The sequence below is a fragment of the Aspergillus terreus genome, genomic scaffold (genome assembly GCF_000149615.1).
Source record: "Aspergillus terreus NIH2624 scaffold_2 genomic scaffold, whole genome shotgun sequence".
NCBI classification, from domain to species: domain Eukaryota; kingdom Fungi; phylum Ascomycota; class Eurotiomycetes; order Eurotiales; family Aspergillaceae; genus Aspergillus; species Aspergillus terreus.
The window spans coordinates 2088142-2105810 of record NT_165925.1 but is presented as its reverse complement, the minus strand read 5'-3'; the positions used below and the strand labels follow the sequence as shown (position 1 = coordinate 2105810).

The window sequence follows — 17669 nt, the reverse complement described above, 5'->3', positions numbered from 1 at the left end:
ACCGAGGCACGAAGCGCGGGATACAGCGTCCAGGCCATCGCGGACGCAACTCCGCGTGCATGACCCGCATTCCAATGTGGTGTTAGAGATTGAAAGCCATCACGGAGATTGGATACATGCACATAGATGGAGTTCCGCAATCGACAGCCCAATTGATTCCATATAGCGAGCCCGGCAACTAACTGCAATGTACATCATCTTCGATCGTACGGTCTGTCTGTCCAGACGTGCGTCAGTGGGTTGATGCGTCTGCATGCATCTCGAGTCCGTTTGGGGCGAGATGGGTACAATTGGTACGATGGGTCCTCGACAAACGCCTTCATTTACGGACGCTATGCATGGACTCGAAGCTCACTTGCATGACCCTTGGGCGATTCTTCACGGGGAGCACGGGAAACCCCTGCACGGTGCGGCCGGACCTGTCGGTTCTACAGCCGGGACATTCTTCAATATGCAAGATCCACGGCGTCCAAAGATCCATCTACCAGATTACGAAGGAAGAAACTGATCACCGAGAAGACCTTTATGTGATGTTCTGTGCTGTTGTGCGGGACGATGACTCGAGTGGCAAAGTTGAGGTCGACCGGGGCTCAATTCCAAGATCCCTCCATAAGCGGCATCCTCTGTTGGAGAGGGTACAAAAGTTCCATTGGTCGATCATCCGATCGAGCAAGTGTAGGAAATCTACAGAGAAGAACTTTGACGGCAAGCGCAGGTCCAGGCACCGGCAACAGTGGCTCGAGACACGCTGCAAGGCATGACCAATAGGTTTCAAACAAGGGCAATGGCATCGTTTTCCCGCTAACTTCTTGAGCGGATGTACTGAGCAGAATCCGACAACCCTTGCCGATTCTCCCTCTGGCCATTTGATTCTTTTTATGACTGTCGCAGCATGACACCCTTCCATCATTGATCGGAGAGGGATCGGTGGACTCATCTGGGTCGTGAGCCCTGTGAAATGAAAACAGGAATACAAAGTCCTGTATCTAGAAGCTGATGCCTTGAACGTGAGTATTTGTCATATCCCAAAAATGAAGGAATCCAGCTGATGCTCATTTTGATTATCACCCAGCATCAATAACACCCTCAACAGCGATAGTCGAGTTCGCCGTCGTGCAACCACGACCCTTCCTTCAAACGGGGGCGATGAGAGGGCTTCTGTTTGAATTATCCCTTCGAACTGCCGAAGTGATAGGCGTTCGGGTCCAGCGGAGGCGTTCCACGGATCGTGGGCCGACCTGGCCTGGCTTTGGATGAACCCTTCGATCGAGGCTCCAGTGTGGGGAGATAGACCCAGTGGTCCGTTCCAGCGATTCATGCGTACGATTCATATTCAGCTATTTAGCAACATCGGCTCGCCTGTTTGTTCGTTTACTAATTATAGGGCGGTTTTAGGTATCATCGTTGGGGGAGGATCGGGTGCGAACATGCCACATCCCACGGACATTGGTCCAAATCTCTATCCATCCTGCGCCTGCCAACACATCAGTCGGAGAACTGGCCGGGTACGAGTTGGCACCCTGTTCCGCCGAGGATGAGGTATCCGTTTGAAATAGAAGAGGAAATCCCAGACATGTCCAGTAGGGATGAACCAGGGAGGCCGTTGGGAGTTAATCAGACTCGAAGATTCAAGTGAATCTGATCCATCGGGAAACTGTAGGAACCTTCCATTATCTTCGAAATGAATTCTCTCCAATTTCGAATCAGGAAAAAGAAGGATTCACCCGAGTGTCATCCGAGGCGTACAGGAGACGACGTGTTCTGCAGGACGAAAGGGGAAAGACGGGCTGGAAAATCAATAGATCGGATGCAGCTGGGGAATAGTGACTTGTAATCGGCAGCCGACCACATTGACGTCTCATTATTCAGTAATAATACTACTAATAAGACAGCAAGGTAAGTAGTTGGAAGTCAGAAGAATAGAAATTGGATAGGGCTGGGCGAGACCCGTGACTTTCTCCCTTTTTGTTCGGATCGCATCATCATCAGCTCCTCCTCCGCCTCTTCTTCCTCCTCTCCTCATCCCTCGCAGCTCCAACACCCAGTCTCACCCTCAATTGAACAGCTTCCCATGACTGCCCCGAGCCCATACTAGTGCTCGCGGCGGTCGGGAAGGGGAGCAGGTCCAGCTATCCCTGGGACACCGCACTCCGACAAAGGAGGGTACGTATGATTGATCGATGTGTCGTCTCCCCAGCCATCGCATTTCTTCCCAACTTCTCTCCCCATTTGACCAGCCACTCCTTCTCGTCGCCTCCTCTCCGATCCCTTTTCTCCCCCAGGTCGCTTTGTTCTTCATCTCCCTAAAAAATCGTTACCCACATTCCTCCCCCGTTGTGAATTGCCTTCAAGCTTACTTCCTTTTCGCATCTAGAAGCTTGACTGCCTCCCGGACACACTGCATCATCGCTCAGGAGGAACGCTCCTTGTCTCAACCTGGAACAACAACCTCGACGCAGCTGAAGCTCTCAATTCCCATCGGCGACTGCTGTGCACTCAATTCCCACGTTGTCGTCTCATTATCCACCTCGCCAGACCCCATCGACTCCAGCGGTGTCTTACTACACCCCCGGCGCTTTTGACGAGTCTCACGAATTTCACGACCCTTCCACGTTAACGACCTTTTCACGGCAACACCAGCAGCAGGCTGCTTTCCCTTCCGCCTCCAGCTCCCATCCTCACAATCCTCCGCCTGCGCCCCCTCTCAGTGCACAAGGGAGTAGTCGTTCACTACGCCGGACTTCGCGCCTCGTCCAACGACCAGCCTCGGTAGATGCTTCGGGTCGCCCGTCTCGCATAGAACAGTCTATTCCCGTCCTCGTCCGGCCCATTTCGGATCGCACGAGCGGATTTGCTGCCCTGCGACCAGCCCTTTCGGAACCGCAGACCGACGACGACTACGACCACGAAGACGCCGACTCGGCCCTCGACGAGTACAATCGTCTCATCCGCGGCGAATCCTACTGGCCTCCTCGGTCCACCCGTGTTTCGCCCCGCACTGCGTCGGCCATCCTCTGGGTGCTCGAAGAAGGCATCCGGAAACCATTTCCATTTACCCCGGATTGGGACGAAGTGAATGCGCCCATGTCGGAATTGGCAGGCGCTCCCGGCTCAGCTGGCCTCGGAGGTTCTGAAAAGTCCCAATATGGAGCTACCCGCGCCCCCCAGGGCCCTGTCCCGGTGAATCCACACCCGCCCAGTGGCGTCCGGACGCCCACGGATATCATGAGACAGCGCCGGGATCGCGAAGCGCGCAAAAGGGCCGAACAGGAGGCCCGAGATCGCGAGCAGGAGGTGGCGGAGCGGAAGCAGCAAGAGGCCCAAGAAGCCCGGGCTCAGGCTCAATTCCAGGCCCAATCTCAGGCCTATGCTGCTGGTGTTGCCGGTGAAAAGTCTTCTCAGCGAAGAGCTGCCGCCTCAAGGGTGGCGCCGACTGGATCGGGTGCCCAACCAGCTGGCCCTACCAGCACCGTTCAACAACCACCCGGGATTCCGGCGGCGACCCGACGACCAGATCACGGTCAGGCTCCGACCCAGCCGAAAGCATCAATGTCTTCTGTCCAGCAGATCCCTTCGCAACAAGCTCCACTTCACCCCTCCGCGGCATTGCCAAAACAGGCTCAAGCCGCCCCTACCACGCAGTCGCAGCAACAACCCCGTCGTGCGGGTTTTCCCCATGCCTTCGAACGGTGGGAAACACTGTCGTCCCACTGGGAGGGTCTGACGGGGTACTGGATCCGCAAGCTGGAGCAGAACAGTGCAGATTTGGAACGCGACCCGATCAGCCAACAAATGGCCCGTCAAGTGACCGATCTGTCTGCTGCCGGTGCCAATCTTTTCCATGCTGTAGTGGAACTGCAACGCTTACGGGCGTCCTCAGAACGAAAATTCCAGCGCTGGTTCTTCGACACCCGTGCGGAGCAAGAACGCGCCAAGGAGCTGCAGGCCGACCTGGAGCGACAGTTGAGGACGGAGCGACAGGCCCGGTCTGAGGCATTTTCTTCCCTGCAGAAGGCCGAGAGCGACAAGACCCGTGCGGAAGAGCTCCTCAAGGAGATGCGCCGGGAGCTTCAGATCTCAAAGGAGGAAGCCCGTCGCGCATGGGAGGAACTCGGTCGTCGGGAGCAAGAAGAACGCGACCGAACGATCTCTCTTCGAAACGGAGAGCCCACCCTGGTCGGCGGCGTGCAAGTAGTGCCCATGATTCAAGGGCTCCCCCATCGACCCGGTAGCTCGAACCGGCCGCCCACCCGCGGGAATCCATATGCCGGAGGTGAGGAGCCAAAAGTGACAGACGGCCAATACTATGAACAAGCTCCCGCATCTCCCACCGGAACTGATCCTTTCACTGAATCGGCAAGACCTGGCGCGCAGGAGTCTCACTTCGAGGCTAGCCAACCGCCGACCACCGCCGGCCAATACTATGAGCAGGGCATGTATCCAGCACGGCCAGTGTCGGAGAATGATGATCGCTCGTACGGCCCCAGCGTCGGCAGCAGTGAGCCGGGCGAAGAGGAGTATGCCAGTTACCGTCGCACGCAGCCCGCTCCCCTCGTTTATCCCCCCGCCTTGTCCGAGGAGAGTGACGAGTACGAACATGGGTCAATGGAAGGCGGCGAAGCAGGGTATGTGCCCACCTCCATTGCGGGCTCTGCGCCGCCCTATGGTCAGACCTCGGTGGATTACAGCGGATCGGGATGGGGCGTTGGCTCGAACTGGGAGTCGGTCACCCCTCGCCATCGCCATCCCACGCGTCTGAGCGACGTTATCGAGGAGGAGGAACCCCGGACGACGCCCAGCCGCGCCAGTCGTGCCAGCCGTGCCAGCCAAGCGAGTAGAAGTGTACATTGAACCGGCTTCTTTACATGACTTTGCACCGTACATAAGCTGCATATTAATCAAAACTGCCTTTCCTTTGTTCCTGGGTTGTTTCCTGCTTGTGGTTATGGATGTGTTTCTGTTTATCTGTTGCTCTCTTCGGGATGCGCCAAAGGTTTCCATTGATATCCGGTACTTAGCTATCTTCCCTGGACGATCGGAGTTGAAGAAGGGTATCGGGATAGTTTGTAATATCACTCTTTTTTATTGTGGATCGGCCGTGCCTAGCCGTTAAAGATCTGAATCGAGGGTGGAATATCGACCATTTCTTGCCGCTATAGTTTCTTCATTGTACATATACTCTGTATGAGAACGTCTATATCAGGAACCACGCGATATAAGCAACGAAAACTCGCGTCTGAATTAATTTCCCATACGACGTTGCTTTAGCAAATAGCTTAGTTAGAAAACATGGGTCTAAGTAGCCAAAGACCTTTATTACGGAGTATAATAGGTAGGTAATCATGTAACCACCAGAGGCACATAGGGTGGAAATATATCTCGGAAGTGTGACCCCCTAGTAAAAAATATACGTAACTAGTTAACTACCTAGTAACTACCGGTACCTAGTAGGTACCTTAGTGAGGTACCCCGTAGTTACTCCGTTCCGAATACGATGATTTCTTCTTCCCCTCACTCCAATGTTACACACAAACAACTAAAGAATCATAATCCTCGTCTCCCCACCCCACGAGCAAGCAAAAGGACCTCTGCTTCATCCTTCCCGTTCCATGAGCCCCATAGTATGGATGGTCTTTAGGGTGCTACCGTAGCAGGGTCAGGCGGCCTCTCTTCTTCCGCTTCCCGGATACAGGATTATACTTGTGCTCACAGCCTCAAGTTCCAGCCAACTCTGGTGGCTCGAGAAATTTTTTGATCTTCCACGTACTAGCCATCGTCCCGTGAATATTGCTGGGCTCGACCGGGTCGCGCAGAAATAAGTGCTGAAGTTGAACACCCCCTTTGCTGGCTTCCATTCGATCGAACACGCGCATGATGCCTTTGCGCGTGTAAAAGGATGACAGCTCGTCTTCACTGCCATCGTTGTACGTCCGCAACAGAAGCAGAGCCAAGGGAGCGATGCCCACCGCTAGAGCGGTAGCCACGGACGAGCCAGAGACCGTGGAGCCCACATTCCCCAGATAAAACGGCGCGGATGCCTCCAGATCCTCGCCCGGGATACTAACATCCACCCGAGTATGGCGATCTGTTTTGGAGGTCAGGCCGCCCCAGCTATCGGTGGCGCTCACGCTGACGACGTGTTCTTTATAGTCCACTGGGTACGCGGGTCCGCCAAACGCTCCTTCGTCGGCCGTCGAGCAGAACATCAGAGTTGGGCGGCGTCCTTTATCCGTCTGGGCAGCCTCTTTAACCGCTTTCTCGAGCTCTTCCTCATTTTTCTTCGTCACCCAGCTCATCGAGATGATATCAACCTTCTGCTCCACGGCCCAGTGGATCGCCTTGGCGGCCTTCTTGGGATCAATGTCGGCGCGGCCTTTGCCCACTCGTGCAATGTACAGCCGGCAGTATGGGTTGATCTGGCCAATTAAGGAGGCCATCTGAGTCCCATGGGCGTCGGCAACCATCCACCAGGGCCGCGGTGCTTCCCCTAGGAGATCCGATGACACATACGAGATCCCCTTCTCAATCATCGATCCAATGGGCGATCGAATCTTGTCCGCTCCATTGTCAATGATGGCGACCTTGATCCGGCGATCGGGCTCGGTGGCGAAGACGTGGTCGTAAAGCTTCAGTGCAAGCTGATCGGGTGGTAGGAGTTTCTCAAACTCCTCTCTCGGTATTGACGTCTTTGATTCATGCCGATGCTTGATCTTGACCGATCTCTCCAGCAGGATATCAGTCGCCCGGGCAAGCTGTGCGTCCATGAAGGACCGGCATGGGGTTAAGAGGCTGGTGAATTTGTGCCTATTGTGCGCCGCACCGCGTTAGTAAAAGACTCGAATGCCGTCTGCCCATCATCGCTGTAAGAGGGAAGGGAATGCTTACCGAGGAACTTGCACAGTGGGCTCTTCCATCTCTTGGAACGGACGGGGATAGTCCCACCGGGAATCGGTCCGAACAGCCAACTCGAAGCGGTAATTTAAGGAAGGATTGTTCTTGTTCTGCTTCTTCTTCGAATCGTGGATCTTCGTGAGGCTACTTTTATACGTAGCCACAAGACTCCGATAGTACTCCCTGGTGACTTTGTCGTGGGCGCCCTTGTCATGAAAAGAAACTTCGTCAGCCCTCTGACAGATTGGCAACAGGGGATCGGGTACCGACAGGTCAAAGGACAACGATACTTACATCGGCAGTATTGAGATGAACAATATCAATGGTTACCTTTTCCAGCTGGTTCGTGCGGTGTATAAGCATCAATCATCCCTTCGGCACGCGCGGGTAGAGTACGAACCTTGGGGAGTTTGGCTAGGCCCTCTTCGCTAATCCAATGATAGAGGACACTCCAATTGCCGCTGGAATAGAGGTTCAACTCCCTGAGATGTTCTCGGGTATTGGAGGTCGGCATTCTCCTCGGCCCTCTGGTCGTTAAATCGCTCGTGCCCGACACGCTTGAAGTCAAGATGTCAAGGTTGATATCCAGTTTCCGCCAATCCAGCGCCTTGATCGTAAACTTATCAAGAACATACAGCGCTATGAAAGCATCACTGAGCGGGTTCAAGCTGTTGTCAGGAATATAGAGTCTGTTGACCGTCTTGACGCCTTGACGTTCCCCAAGCCAGTTGAAAAGCTTTCGGATCGTCTCTTGCGAGCATGGCTGTTTCACATAGTTCAGGTCTGGTAGGTTCACAAAGAAAAGAGTGTCTTCAAATTGTACCATTCCCGGAAGACTGGAAATGGGTTCTTCGTCGTCAGATTCCTCACCCATCTCTTGCTGGCGGGGAACGATATCTGTAAGCCGCTCCACAAACTTCTCAAAATCATGAGAGGAACGATTAAAGTCGGACATGTCCAGGCACAGCTCGCTCACTAGAGATTCGTCAACGGGCGTCAAGTTGCGCTGCGGCTAATCCCAACTCACCTTCTGCCGAGTCTCCATAAAGGGCTGTGGTGGCATCCTGAATGCTCTTTGCATGCTTGAACACAAGTGTCTTCAGTCGCTGGACAATTGGATCCTCCCCGAGCCGGTTCCTCACGTCCCAATACAAAGAGCCGGTTTCGGCGACAGCTTTGAGGACTTTGGGCAAGATCTTCTCGTGATCCTTTCTGTTACAGAGCTCGTCCAAGATGTCTTTCCTCATGAAGCCCTGGTTCAGGCCCAGAGAGTCGGCTCGGCCGCTCTGCCTATAAGTCGGATTCGGGACCATTTCTTCGTCACCATCTTGCTGCTGCACCAACCCCAGGTGGATGGGCGTATAATTTTCTGAGTCGGTCTTGGTGAGAGCCCTTGGAGAGCAAACAGCTACAAAAGCAGATGCAAAGGGAAGACGAGCTTGCAGCGCTCGATGGACCACATTTTGCCCCTCCTTCTCCTTCTCGACAGCCTCAAAGACCAAATTGACCTTCTCAAGCCGTTCCCGCGGCAGACTCAAGAAACAAACCAGAAACCAAAAGTTCTTCACGTCAATGGCGAAGTGAAGTGGTAGTCGATTGGAAATGTCGCTTTGTAGCTGGTTTCGGTTGTCCGGCGTCTTACTAAACGTGTCCCTGAAGTGATCTAGCAACCACGAGAGCAGATCCAATCCCGCCCGGGACGCCCATATACTCTGTTCCCGTTCCTCCTTCGTCCGCGGGTTGTCGTGCTTGATCAGGAGAAGAACCGCCCTGTCCCCTTCTTTGCCAAAGGCGGACGTGTCCCGAATATAATTCTTCAGGTCGGAGGTTGACGACTCGTCCCACTTGGAGATCGCCTTGGCTTTACTCACTAGCTGCCTGACTGCATCGGGCGGTGAAATAGAGGTGGCTCTAAATGAAAGGCCCCTGGCCGAGCCAGTCTTGAAAGACTCTTTGGAGAGAGTAGTACGCGACATGGGCTTCGATCTTGCTTCGGTGATCTTTGGGAAACACTGAATTGGCACAGATTGAATTCGTTCCGCGACATATGTATGGATGGAAATAAAAGAGCTAACATCTGCTGCTGGAACCCCCTATAGCTGACGCAGGATCGAGCTTATTGGTTACCTTTCGGCCTTGACAATTATCTTCTGTATTGCAGCAACGGACGGTTCGAATTGCTCTTTTCATGATCCACATAGATACCCCTGCACGATAGTCACAAAGACCCCACACGCTCGACATGGACACCTGCAGCTTCTCAAAGCCATCCCGGCCCGTTCTCAACCTGACGGGCATACGCAACCTCATCCTGGGGCAAGTATTGTCGAGCTTCTTCCCGATGAAGCTCAGCCAATCGTTCGTACAAGGCTGCCATCTTTCGATGCCGCTCCATCCGTGCCATGCCAGACTCGCGCTGCAGGACCGACCTAGCTTCCAGCCTCGTCGAATCATCCGACCCATGGGGAGGGGTACACACAGTGCCATCATCTCGGCGCGTGACTATCTCTTGCATGGAGCGATTCACGGTCTTAGCAGCACTAACGCAGGCTGACACGTCTGTGGTCGCGCTCTCCGCCGCATCGGACGGGCTGACAGTTTGGGTGGCTGGCTGCGATCTGAAGTTTGCCAGTCGAGCCTCCTCAGGAAGATGGAGGCCTATCTCCTTGATCGACTTCATGACATCGTCCTTTGAAGCCGCACTCAGGTTGTGTCTGTCGATGCCATTCGGCACCTCGGTCGACTCCTGGCCAGTGCGAGGGCCATAGGTTCCCAAAACCGTGGGGTTTTTCTTGCTGCGGAAACCCGATGGAATCAGCCGTTTCATCTGGTCGCGGAGATTTCCTATCTCCCCATCCACCTTAGCCATGATTTGGAAGGAAGACGTCGCCGGTCGACGAATCAGCAGTGCCACTGTGAAACTATCTCCAATCCCGGAATCCTTGATGTCTGCAGCTCGAATACGCCACCACACCTCGTTGGTCTTGCCTAGGGGAGCTGGCGGGCTGCGGCCAAACCCCGACTCGATCTGCAGGACGTGTTGTTTTTCGAACTCGGTCCTCTTGGTTCGCGAACCCTTGATGCCTGGCGAGAACCCCATCACGTCCAGTTGCGCATTGCCCTCCCATGTCCGCTCCAATGTCTCATTGGTCGTGCGCACTTTGATGTACTCGGCCCCGGCAGAGTTGGGCTCATACGAACGGAGGATCGGCACGTTCCGCGGCTCATCCAGACGTCCGTCGGGCAAAATGGTCAGAGTAACATCGAAGGAGAGTAAGCTCTGCTTGGGGTCCGTGGATTCAGGAATTATCTTGAAGACCACCAAACTGGCATCGTTGGTTGACGTCGATTTGTAGTCCCCATGCACCTCGTAGAGGACCTGAAACTTGACAGTGAAGTTGGAGTATTGGACGCTCGATTGCTGCTCGGGAAGATCGCTTTTGACCTCCGCCGCACCTGGAATATAGGTTTCGAGTTCGAGAGTGACTGGCTCCATTTCCGTCGATGGCTCAGGGCGACAGCTTCAGCCACCAGCTGATCCTATATACTGCAACCCGTCGGGCTATCTCTGCGCTCATTCCTGCCACGGGTCTGCCCGCCCCCATCACCTGGCAGGTTTACGAACCTTGTGCAAACTCCCGATCGGCCGGGAATCTGGAGATGGTTGTCCAGTGAGCATCCATATCCTCAGCTGGACCTGACACGCCATCCCACTCGAGCGGGGAAAGTTGCTGGCAGTCTGCATGTCAGCAAACACCAAGCACATCGCGTCTCAATGGCTACTTCGGATCCTGCTGATAAGCCACAGGTCTGGTCTGACCACACCCATACTGCAGGTAGGACGTGTCCGATCAGCGGCAAAGCCCATCCTCTCGAGCTCTTGCGGTACAAAGGTTGAGTAGCAGCTATAGCCGTGGTTTCTTTCATCCTATCCTTGAGAGTCGATAGGCTTCCTAGGCGTGGATGTCGTTTGAAACGCCGTTCCAGCATGTCGGACTTCAAGGCCCAACTCAAGTTGATCTATGGCAAGCCAAAGAAACCACCGGGACATGAGAGCGCTCGCCAAATCCAACAATATCAGTGAGTTACGACTCCCTTTAGAGCCGTCCAGGTCTCATCTAATTCAACAGCATTGTTGCTGTTCATGGTCTAGGCTATATTGATTGTCCGGAGAATGCCTGGACGGAAGGGCAAACGGCCTGGACATCGGATCTCTTGCCGCTCCATTCCCACTGTGCGAGCGTGATGAGATTTGATTATTCCTGCCCTTCGCTTGGAACTGGTGTGTCAGTTAGCGATGTCCAAACACTCGCAAGGACCCTCCTAGATGAGCTCATCAAGCTTATCCATGATTCGGTATGTCTCGTTGGGACCCTGTCAGCGTCGATGATAATAACAGGAGGCCTGCTTCTTCCGGATCAAGCCTGACCGTATAGTCCTCATCGGCCATGATCTAGGCGGACTTGTCATAAAACAGGTAGGGCTGTTACTCACAAGCTGCCCAATTAGTTCTTCTGCTAAGCAATCTGTGTTAAGGCTTTGTCCATCGCATTGGTGGCGCAGCAGTATAAACATATTTCTGCCATGACCTCCCTTCTCGTGTTCTTTGCAACCCCTCACCGCGTACGATCATCGGAGAGTGTCGCGAGCTGGATGTTATTTGTCGCCGGTGAGGATCGCGACTATGAACTATCTTGGTTCTCTAAAACGGCACACATGTTAGAGACCGTCAACGCGACGTTCGAACCATTCAAAATGATTTATAAGTCGGTCAGCATTTTTGGTACCCATCCCACGGGAGGGCAAACGTTAGAAAATGATAGAATGAAATGGCGGGTGAGCTTCACCTCAATGCCCTCTTCTTGTCAGCATGGACTAATCATGACCAAAGGGTTTGGATGCGTACTCTGCAACAATGGGGCTGCCTGGGGAGAGAATGATCGACCGGAATGAAGCACATAGCAGACTTGCTATCTTCACTCGCGAGACAGATCCCGCGTTCGAAGCCATCTGTCAGGAAGTGAACCGGTCCAAAAGTTGGTCGATCCTCATCCGCAGCAGTGACTTGATGATTAGAAGGTTTCTAATACAAGACCCGCGCTCTAGACCCTGGATACCCCTTTGTGAACTGCCTTGACCACCTGGCACTCTTCTTCCGGCAGGACGAGATGGAGTATGGCCAAGACCTACTTGAAAGCGGCATTTCCAGCCGACAAGCTCTGGATCAAATACAAATCAACGGCGTGTATCAATCGTGGTCAGCTTCTCAACACGGAGCCCTCGTCATCCGTGGACGCTTGAATGCGGACTCTGTCTTAGCTCTATTGCAGACTGCACCACGGCACAAGATGACGACTCTCACTTGCAGATTCAGGTCGAGGAGTCATATGCACGGTTCAGCTCAACTGCCGGCCTTTCTTTGTCACCAGCTCCTTTGTCTAGCACCTCAGCTCTTCCCGTGTGTGCAGCTAATGGTTGAAAATATTTCCGAGGAAACAAATTGGCCCGACAGTCTTTGGATATTGTTCCGCTCCCTTCTAAGCGGTCCAGTTGAGGGAGTCCTTGTGTGCTTTGTTCAAGATGTGGAAGGGATCCCAGATGGATACATGGCACTGCGAAAACTCTTGTCCTTTGCTGATAACGCCATGTTTCCATTCAAACTCCTAATGACGACATCGCCTGAGCACGCCGTGATGGGTGAGCTGAAAACTCCCGACACTAAGCTTGTGACGATTCAACAGACCTCGGACTTTGCAGAAATTGTCAAATGTGAATTGGATACGCTTGTCTGCAGACGCCCCGATCTCCTCAAAATGAGGGAACCCGTCGAGTCTGCACTGATCAGTCGTTATCGCGCCATGACAAGTCTACTCAATCAATCATCAGCATCTATGGTTGACATGGTGCAAGCGTGGATTGCTCTCCTTGTTTTGCAATCTTCGCCTGCCACAAGGTCATCCATAAAACTATCATCGGAAAACCTTCCAGATTCTCTGCATGAATCTTACGTCAAAGTGCTGCAAAGCTGCAAAGCAAGTCCAGGAGGCTTAAAGTATCTGCATGCCCTCTTTTGGAGCTCTCGTGCCCTTCGTCCCTTGAGCACCCAGGAACTCGGCGTCGCCGCTGCACTTGATCTCAGTACGAAGGATATCAGTCATTTGGCGAATGAGATCCCACTCAATCTCCCATGGGACATCAACATGACCTTAAGTCCACTGGCCTATGTATCAAATGATGAGGTCCTGTTTTTGCAAGACTCGTTCGCACGCTTCATTGGGCTTCCACATGATGGGCCCTGCCAAAATAACTGTCTTTTGTGCCACGAAAATCATTCTATCATGGCCTTGAAGTGCTTACATTATATCGCCTTGATAGATGAGAAAGATTATTTTGCGTCGCAGCAAGAGATCGGCAAAGGAGGCAACAGTCCGTATAGTCTTCTGGAGTATGCTGTCCAGCACTGGCATCAGCATTACAAACTGGCCAAGAAGGCAGCAGAGGAAAGCCGAGGCCATTTACCTGAATTCGACCCCTATCTCCACGATGAAGCGTTGATTCGGAAATGGGCGCACCTCTTTTGCTCATGCCCTCATCCCGTAAAGCAAGCTGTATGGGTTGACCCGATGCTCGTATCTGTCGAGATTGGGTGTGTTGACTTGGTCAAAACGTTGCTCAATTCTTCGTCCCGCGCTCCGGAAATCCTAAACACTGCACTTGAGATTGCCATTGGCGACGGTGATGGAGAGCTAGTCAGCCTTTTCTTAGAACACGGGGCAAAGAGCACCGATGTTTTGCACCTGGCCGCTCTATCGGGTAGCCTGACGATGCTCTTGCGGTTTCCGCATGTAAAAGACGACCTGGCTTCCGTCGGGACTCATGGGTTGACTCCTCTCCATTTTGCCTGCAAGGGCGGGAGCCGTGAGATGGTGTACACCCTCATCGAAAACGGGGCCGACGTGAATGTGAAAGGCCAAAAAAGTGGGAGTACACCGCTGCATCTTGCCTGTCAATACGGCCATGGCGATGTCATCTCCCTGCTTCTGGAGAAGGAAGCTGATCCCAACGCCGAAGATGAAACTGGACTGACACCGCTACATGTCGCAACCATGTGGCAGCAGCCGCTTGCTGTTCGCGTTCTGGTCGAGTCAGCTGTCTCAGTTGACTATAACACCACCGCACTACATGTCGCTGCAGGGACAGGGCGGCTGGACATTTTCAAGCTTATATTACACCACTGTACCCAGACCAAGGGGCCCGAAAATGAGGACGACTGTGTCGTCCTTTCAAACCGGGATGAGACCGGTGCCACACCATTGCACCGAGCAGCGTCGGGAGGCCACGCAGAAGTCGTACGAGCGCTCCTTTCTTTGGAAAAGGACCCCGGATCTGGCGCCGTATTGACATTGGACTATGACAGATGCCTGCCTCTTCATCTTGCAGCGCGATCGGGCCATCTTGAGGTGGTAGACTGCTTGCTGGAACATGGTGAGGCTTCAACGCAGCTCCAGACAGAGGGGGGAGCCGGAACATACGCCATTCATTGGGCCGTGCTGGGCGGCCATGTCGACGTAGTCAAGAAGCTGTGTGAGGCTCATGAGAATAGACATGTGTCTTTGAATTTGTTCTGCGGGGAAGACAATGGGAGTCCGTTGCATCTAGCTGTCAAAGGTCACCAGGTGGACATGGTCAAGCACCTGCTGTCCAGCAAAGCCACACCAAACATCATGGATGCAAACAATGCCACACCGCTCTTTTATGCCTGTCAAAACGGCCATCTCAAGATTGTGGATCTTCTTTTGGAGGACGAGGCCACCATTGACACGCCGAACAATCAAGACATCTCGCCACTCCTAGCCGCCACCGCAAACAACCACCCAAGGGTCGTGCAGAGACTCATCGAGAAACAGGCTCAACTTGATACCCAAGATCGGCATGGAAAAACAGCGCTTATGGCAGCGTGTGAAAGCGGCAATGTGCTTGTCGTTAGATGGCTTCTGGACGCTGGTGCGGACGTCACGGTCAGAGATGAGCATGGCCGCCAGGCGTTGCATGTGGCCGCAGAGTATGCCGGCAAAGATATTCTTGAAGCTTTGCTTGAGCTTCCCAATATCGATCCGTGTAGCAGGGACTCTGCCGGGAATACTCCGCTTCATCTAGCGGTTCAGTCCGCGTCAGGGGATCTAATCCCATCCATAGATGTGCTCATCAATCATCAAGCGCAACCTGATATGGAGAATAATGACGGCGAGTCACCGGTTGACCTAGCAATGACCGAACAAGTGGCTTTGAGTTTGGCAAAAGCCGCCCGGTTTGGCGGCTCCTCAGAATCAAGTTTATTCCAAAAACGCTTATTGCAGGTATCTGCCAAGAAAGGGTGGCTCGAAATTATCAAAGACCAGCCCAGGTCTGGAGTCGATATCACCGTTCAGGATGAGCAAGGTCGATCTCTATATCACTTGTCTGCGATGCATGGCCAGATTGATGTGATCAAATATCTCCTTCAAGCAACCATCCCTGGCCATGGTGGAACAGACGCCTCCAGGCGTACACCTGTCTCCTACGCCGCCGAGTATGGCCATCTTGAAGCTTTGAAGATGTTTGCTGATAGGGCTCCGGAGAGCTTGAATCAGTCAGACGAGGATGGCGAGTCCCCATTGTCATACGCGGTTAAATTACGCCATATTCACATCGTCAAACATCTCCTTGAAAACAAGGAATCCTTCGCAATTCGATTTGGAGCGGATGACGAGGAAGAAAGAGCAACCCGCACCTTGTACCATCTGGCTGCAGCCGGATCAAATGGATCCCCCGAAATTGTCGAGCTGCTGATCGCCCAAGACGTCCCCGGTTATGATGGGGTTGACGAGCGTAAACAGAGTCCCATTACGTATGCTGCGATTTATGGGAGCCTGGAAATCGCTAGGATCCTTGGGCGCGTGGCCCCTGGCAGCTTGAATCAAGCTGACGAGGATGGCAAGACCCCGCTTTTCCATGCTGTGGAGCAGGGCCACGTAAAATTGGTTGAGTATCTCGTCGGCGAAGGGGTTGACCTTGACGTCTCTGAGAAAAACGACGGACAGACAGCACTACACTGTGCAGCCCACAATGGCCGATGGGAAATAGTCCAGATCCTTTTGCGCTCCAACGCCGCCATAGACGCGCAGGATTCGAAGAAGCGAACACCTCTCTACCTGGCAACATATCATGGACACTTCGAAGTCGTATCGGCGCTGATCAGTCGCAACGCCAATCTTCATCTAGCCGACGAAGATGGATGGGAGCCTGTGTTTGTCGCCTATGACAATCACCAGATACTGGAAAGGCTGCTTGATTCCGGGGCCAACATCGACGCGAAAACTAACGGTGGTTTAACTGCTCTGCACGGAGCTGCGTGTGGATATACAGAATCGGTCAGCCTACTTCTCGCCCGGGGCGCAAATCCGTTGGAGACGACGGAGGAATTGTGGACGCCGCTCCATTATGCGGCTTCAAACGCCTCGGAAGCCGCTATTATCACTCTGTTGGTGAAAGGAATCCTGGAAAAAGGGGCCAACGCAGATGTGAGGGACCGTAGAGGTTGCACGCCTTTGATGATTGCCCTGGCCGAAGGTAGCCATACTGCAGTCGAAACGCTCCTCGAGTCGGGATTGTTTGATGTGAACAATGTGAACGATGATGGCCAGTCGATGGTGGACCTTGCCATAGGAAGATCTTATAGGACTTCCGTGGAACTGTTGATCAAATACGGCGGATCTTCTTTGAATCGGCGGCAGCTTGTGCAGGTCCTTGCCTGGGCAACACAAGCGAAACATGATCGCCTTCAAAAAGACGCTATTGTTGTCGCCCTTGAGAAAAGGCCTCTGGAGCCGTCACAGTTTGATGAGCTATTTGACATCGCTGTTGAGTGGGGTAATCCACCTCTGATCAACTTTCTCTTTGCGTGTGAACCGACCTCGAAACGCAAAGATGCGCACAATTGGACACTCCAACAAATCCATGCGTCTTTCTGTCTTGACACGGCCGAAGCAGGGCCTGACGACAATCATCTGGTGCCTACGGGATGGAGCTCGGACCACCAGGCAGGCGAGCTCATCATCATCGATAAGGAAGGACTAGGACTGGCTGTGCGACGGGATCAAGGGAAATCGCCAGCGGCGATTCTTGCTGACCACCCAGTGCCGTATCTGAGTAAATTCTATTTTGAGGTCGAAATTCTCAACCGCTCATCTGATATGTAAGTGTTCCTGCCTGCTCATCGAGATCAAGCCTTGGCTGATGTTTTCCGGGATAATAGGCTGGGAATCGGGTTCGGCCATCAGGATTGCGACCTCAACGCCATGCCCGGGTGGCGTGAGAACACATGGGGATACCATGCCGATGATGGGGGGTTTTTTCATGCAGACGGATGGCGTTTAGTGGAGAAGAGTGAGTGGATGTACGATACGGGTGACGTGATCGGGTGCTGCATTGATCTTGGCCAGCGCAAGGCTTTCTACACGAAGAATGGGCTTGATATCGGTAAGTCTGCTAGACTCTTCTAAGGATCTGCTGAGAATAACCCGTCAGGACCGTGTTTCACTACCATTACTGGCCAAGTCTACCCCATGGTCGCGCTGGGGCCAGGAGACCGGATTGTGGCCAACTTTGGACAATCCACTGTACCATTACAATACAGCGATGGGCGAGATCGGGAGTATCAAGCGGACGTTGAAATTGAGTCCGAGTCTTACCGCATAGCCGCTTGGCCGCAGGCCATTCGTTGATGACGCCGGGTGTGC

At 53.4% G+C, this 17669-nt stretch overlaps 4 protein-coding genes across 4 annotated transcripts; 2 read left to right on the top strand and 2 right to left on the bottom strand.

Annotated features, from left to right (window-relative positions):
- Positions 1–2180: 2180 nt before the first annotated feature.
- On the top strand, positions 2181–4851 carry ATEG_01737 (uncharacterized protein; the record flags this gene model as incomplete). Its single annotated transcript, XM_001209102.1, has 2 exons — positions 2181–2336; positions 2536–4851. The coding sequence occupies 2 exons, from the start codon at positions 2181–2183 to the stop codon at positions 4849–4851; spliced, it is 2472 nt and encodes an 823-aa protein (XP_001209102.1).
- Positions 4852–5714: 863 nt separating this feature from the next.
- Positions 5715–8204, bottom strand: ATEG_01736 (S8 family peptidase; the record flags this gene model as incomplete). The annotated part of the gene is made up of 4 exons (XM_001209101.1): positions 5715–6804; positions 6886–7097; positions 7292–7866; positions 7919–8204. 4 exons carry the CDS (start codon positions 8202–8204, stop codon positions 5715–5717), a joined length of 2163 nt encoding a protein of 720 aa, XP_001209101.1.
- Positions 8205–9151: 947 nt separating this feature from the next.
- ATEG_01735 (uncharacterized protein) lies at positions 9152–10387 on the bottom strand (the record flags this gene model as incomplete). The annotated part of the gene is made up of 1 exon (XM_001209100.1): positions 9152–10387. One exon carries the CDS (start codon positions 10385–10387, stop codon positions 9152–9154), a length of 1236 nt encoding a protein of 411 aa, XP_001209100.1.
- Positions 10388–11806: 1419 nt separating this feature from the next.
- Positions 11807–17654, top strand: ATEG_01734 (uncharacterized protein; the record flags this gene model as incomplete). The annotated part of the gene is made up of 4 exons (XM_001209099.1): positions 11807–11927; positions 11998–17125; positions 17186–17409; positions 17458–17654. 4 exons carry the CDS (start codon positions 11807–11809, stop codon positions 17652–17654), a joined length of 5670 nt encoding a protein of 1889 aa, XP_001209099.1.
- Positions 17655–17669: the final 15 nt, after the last annotated feature.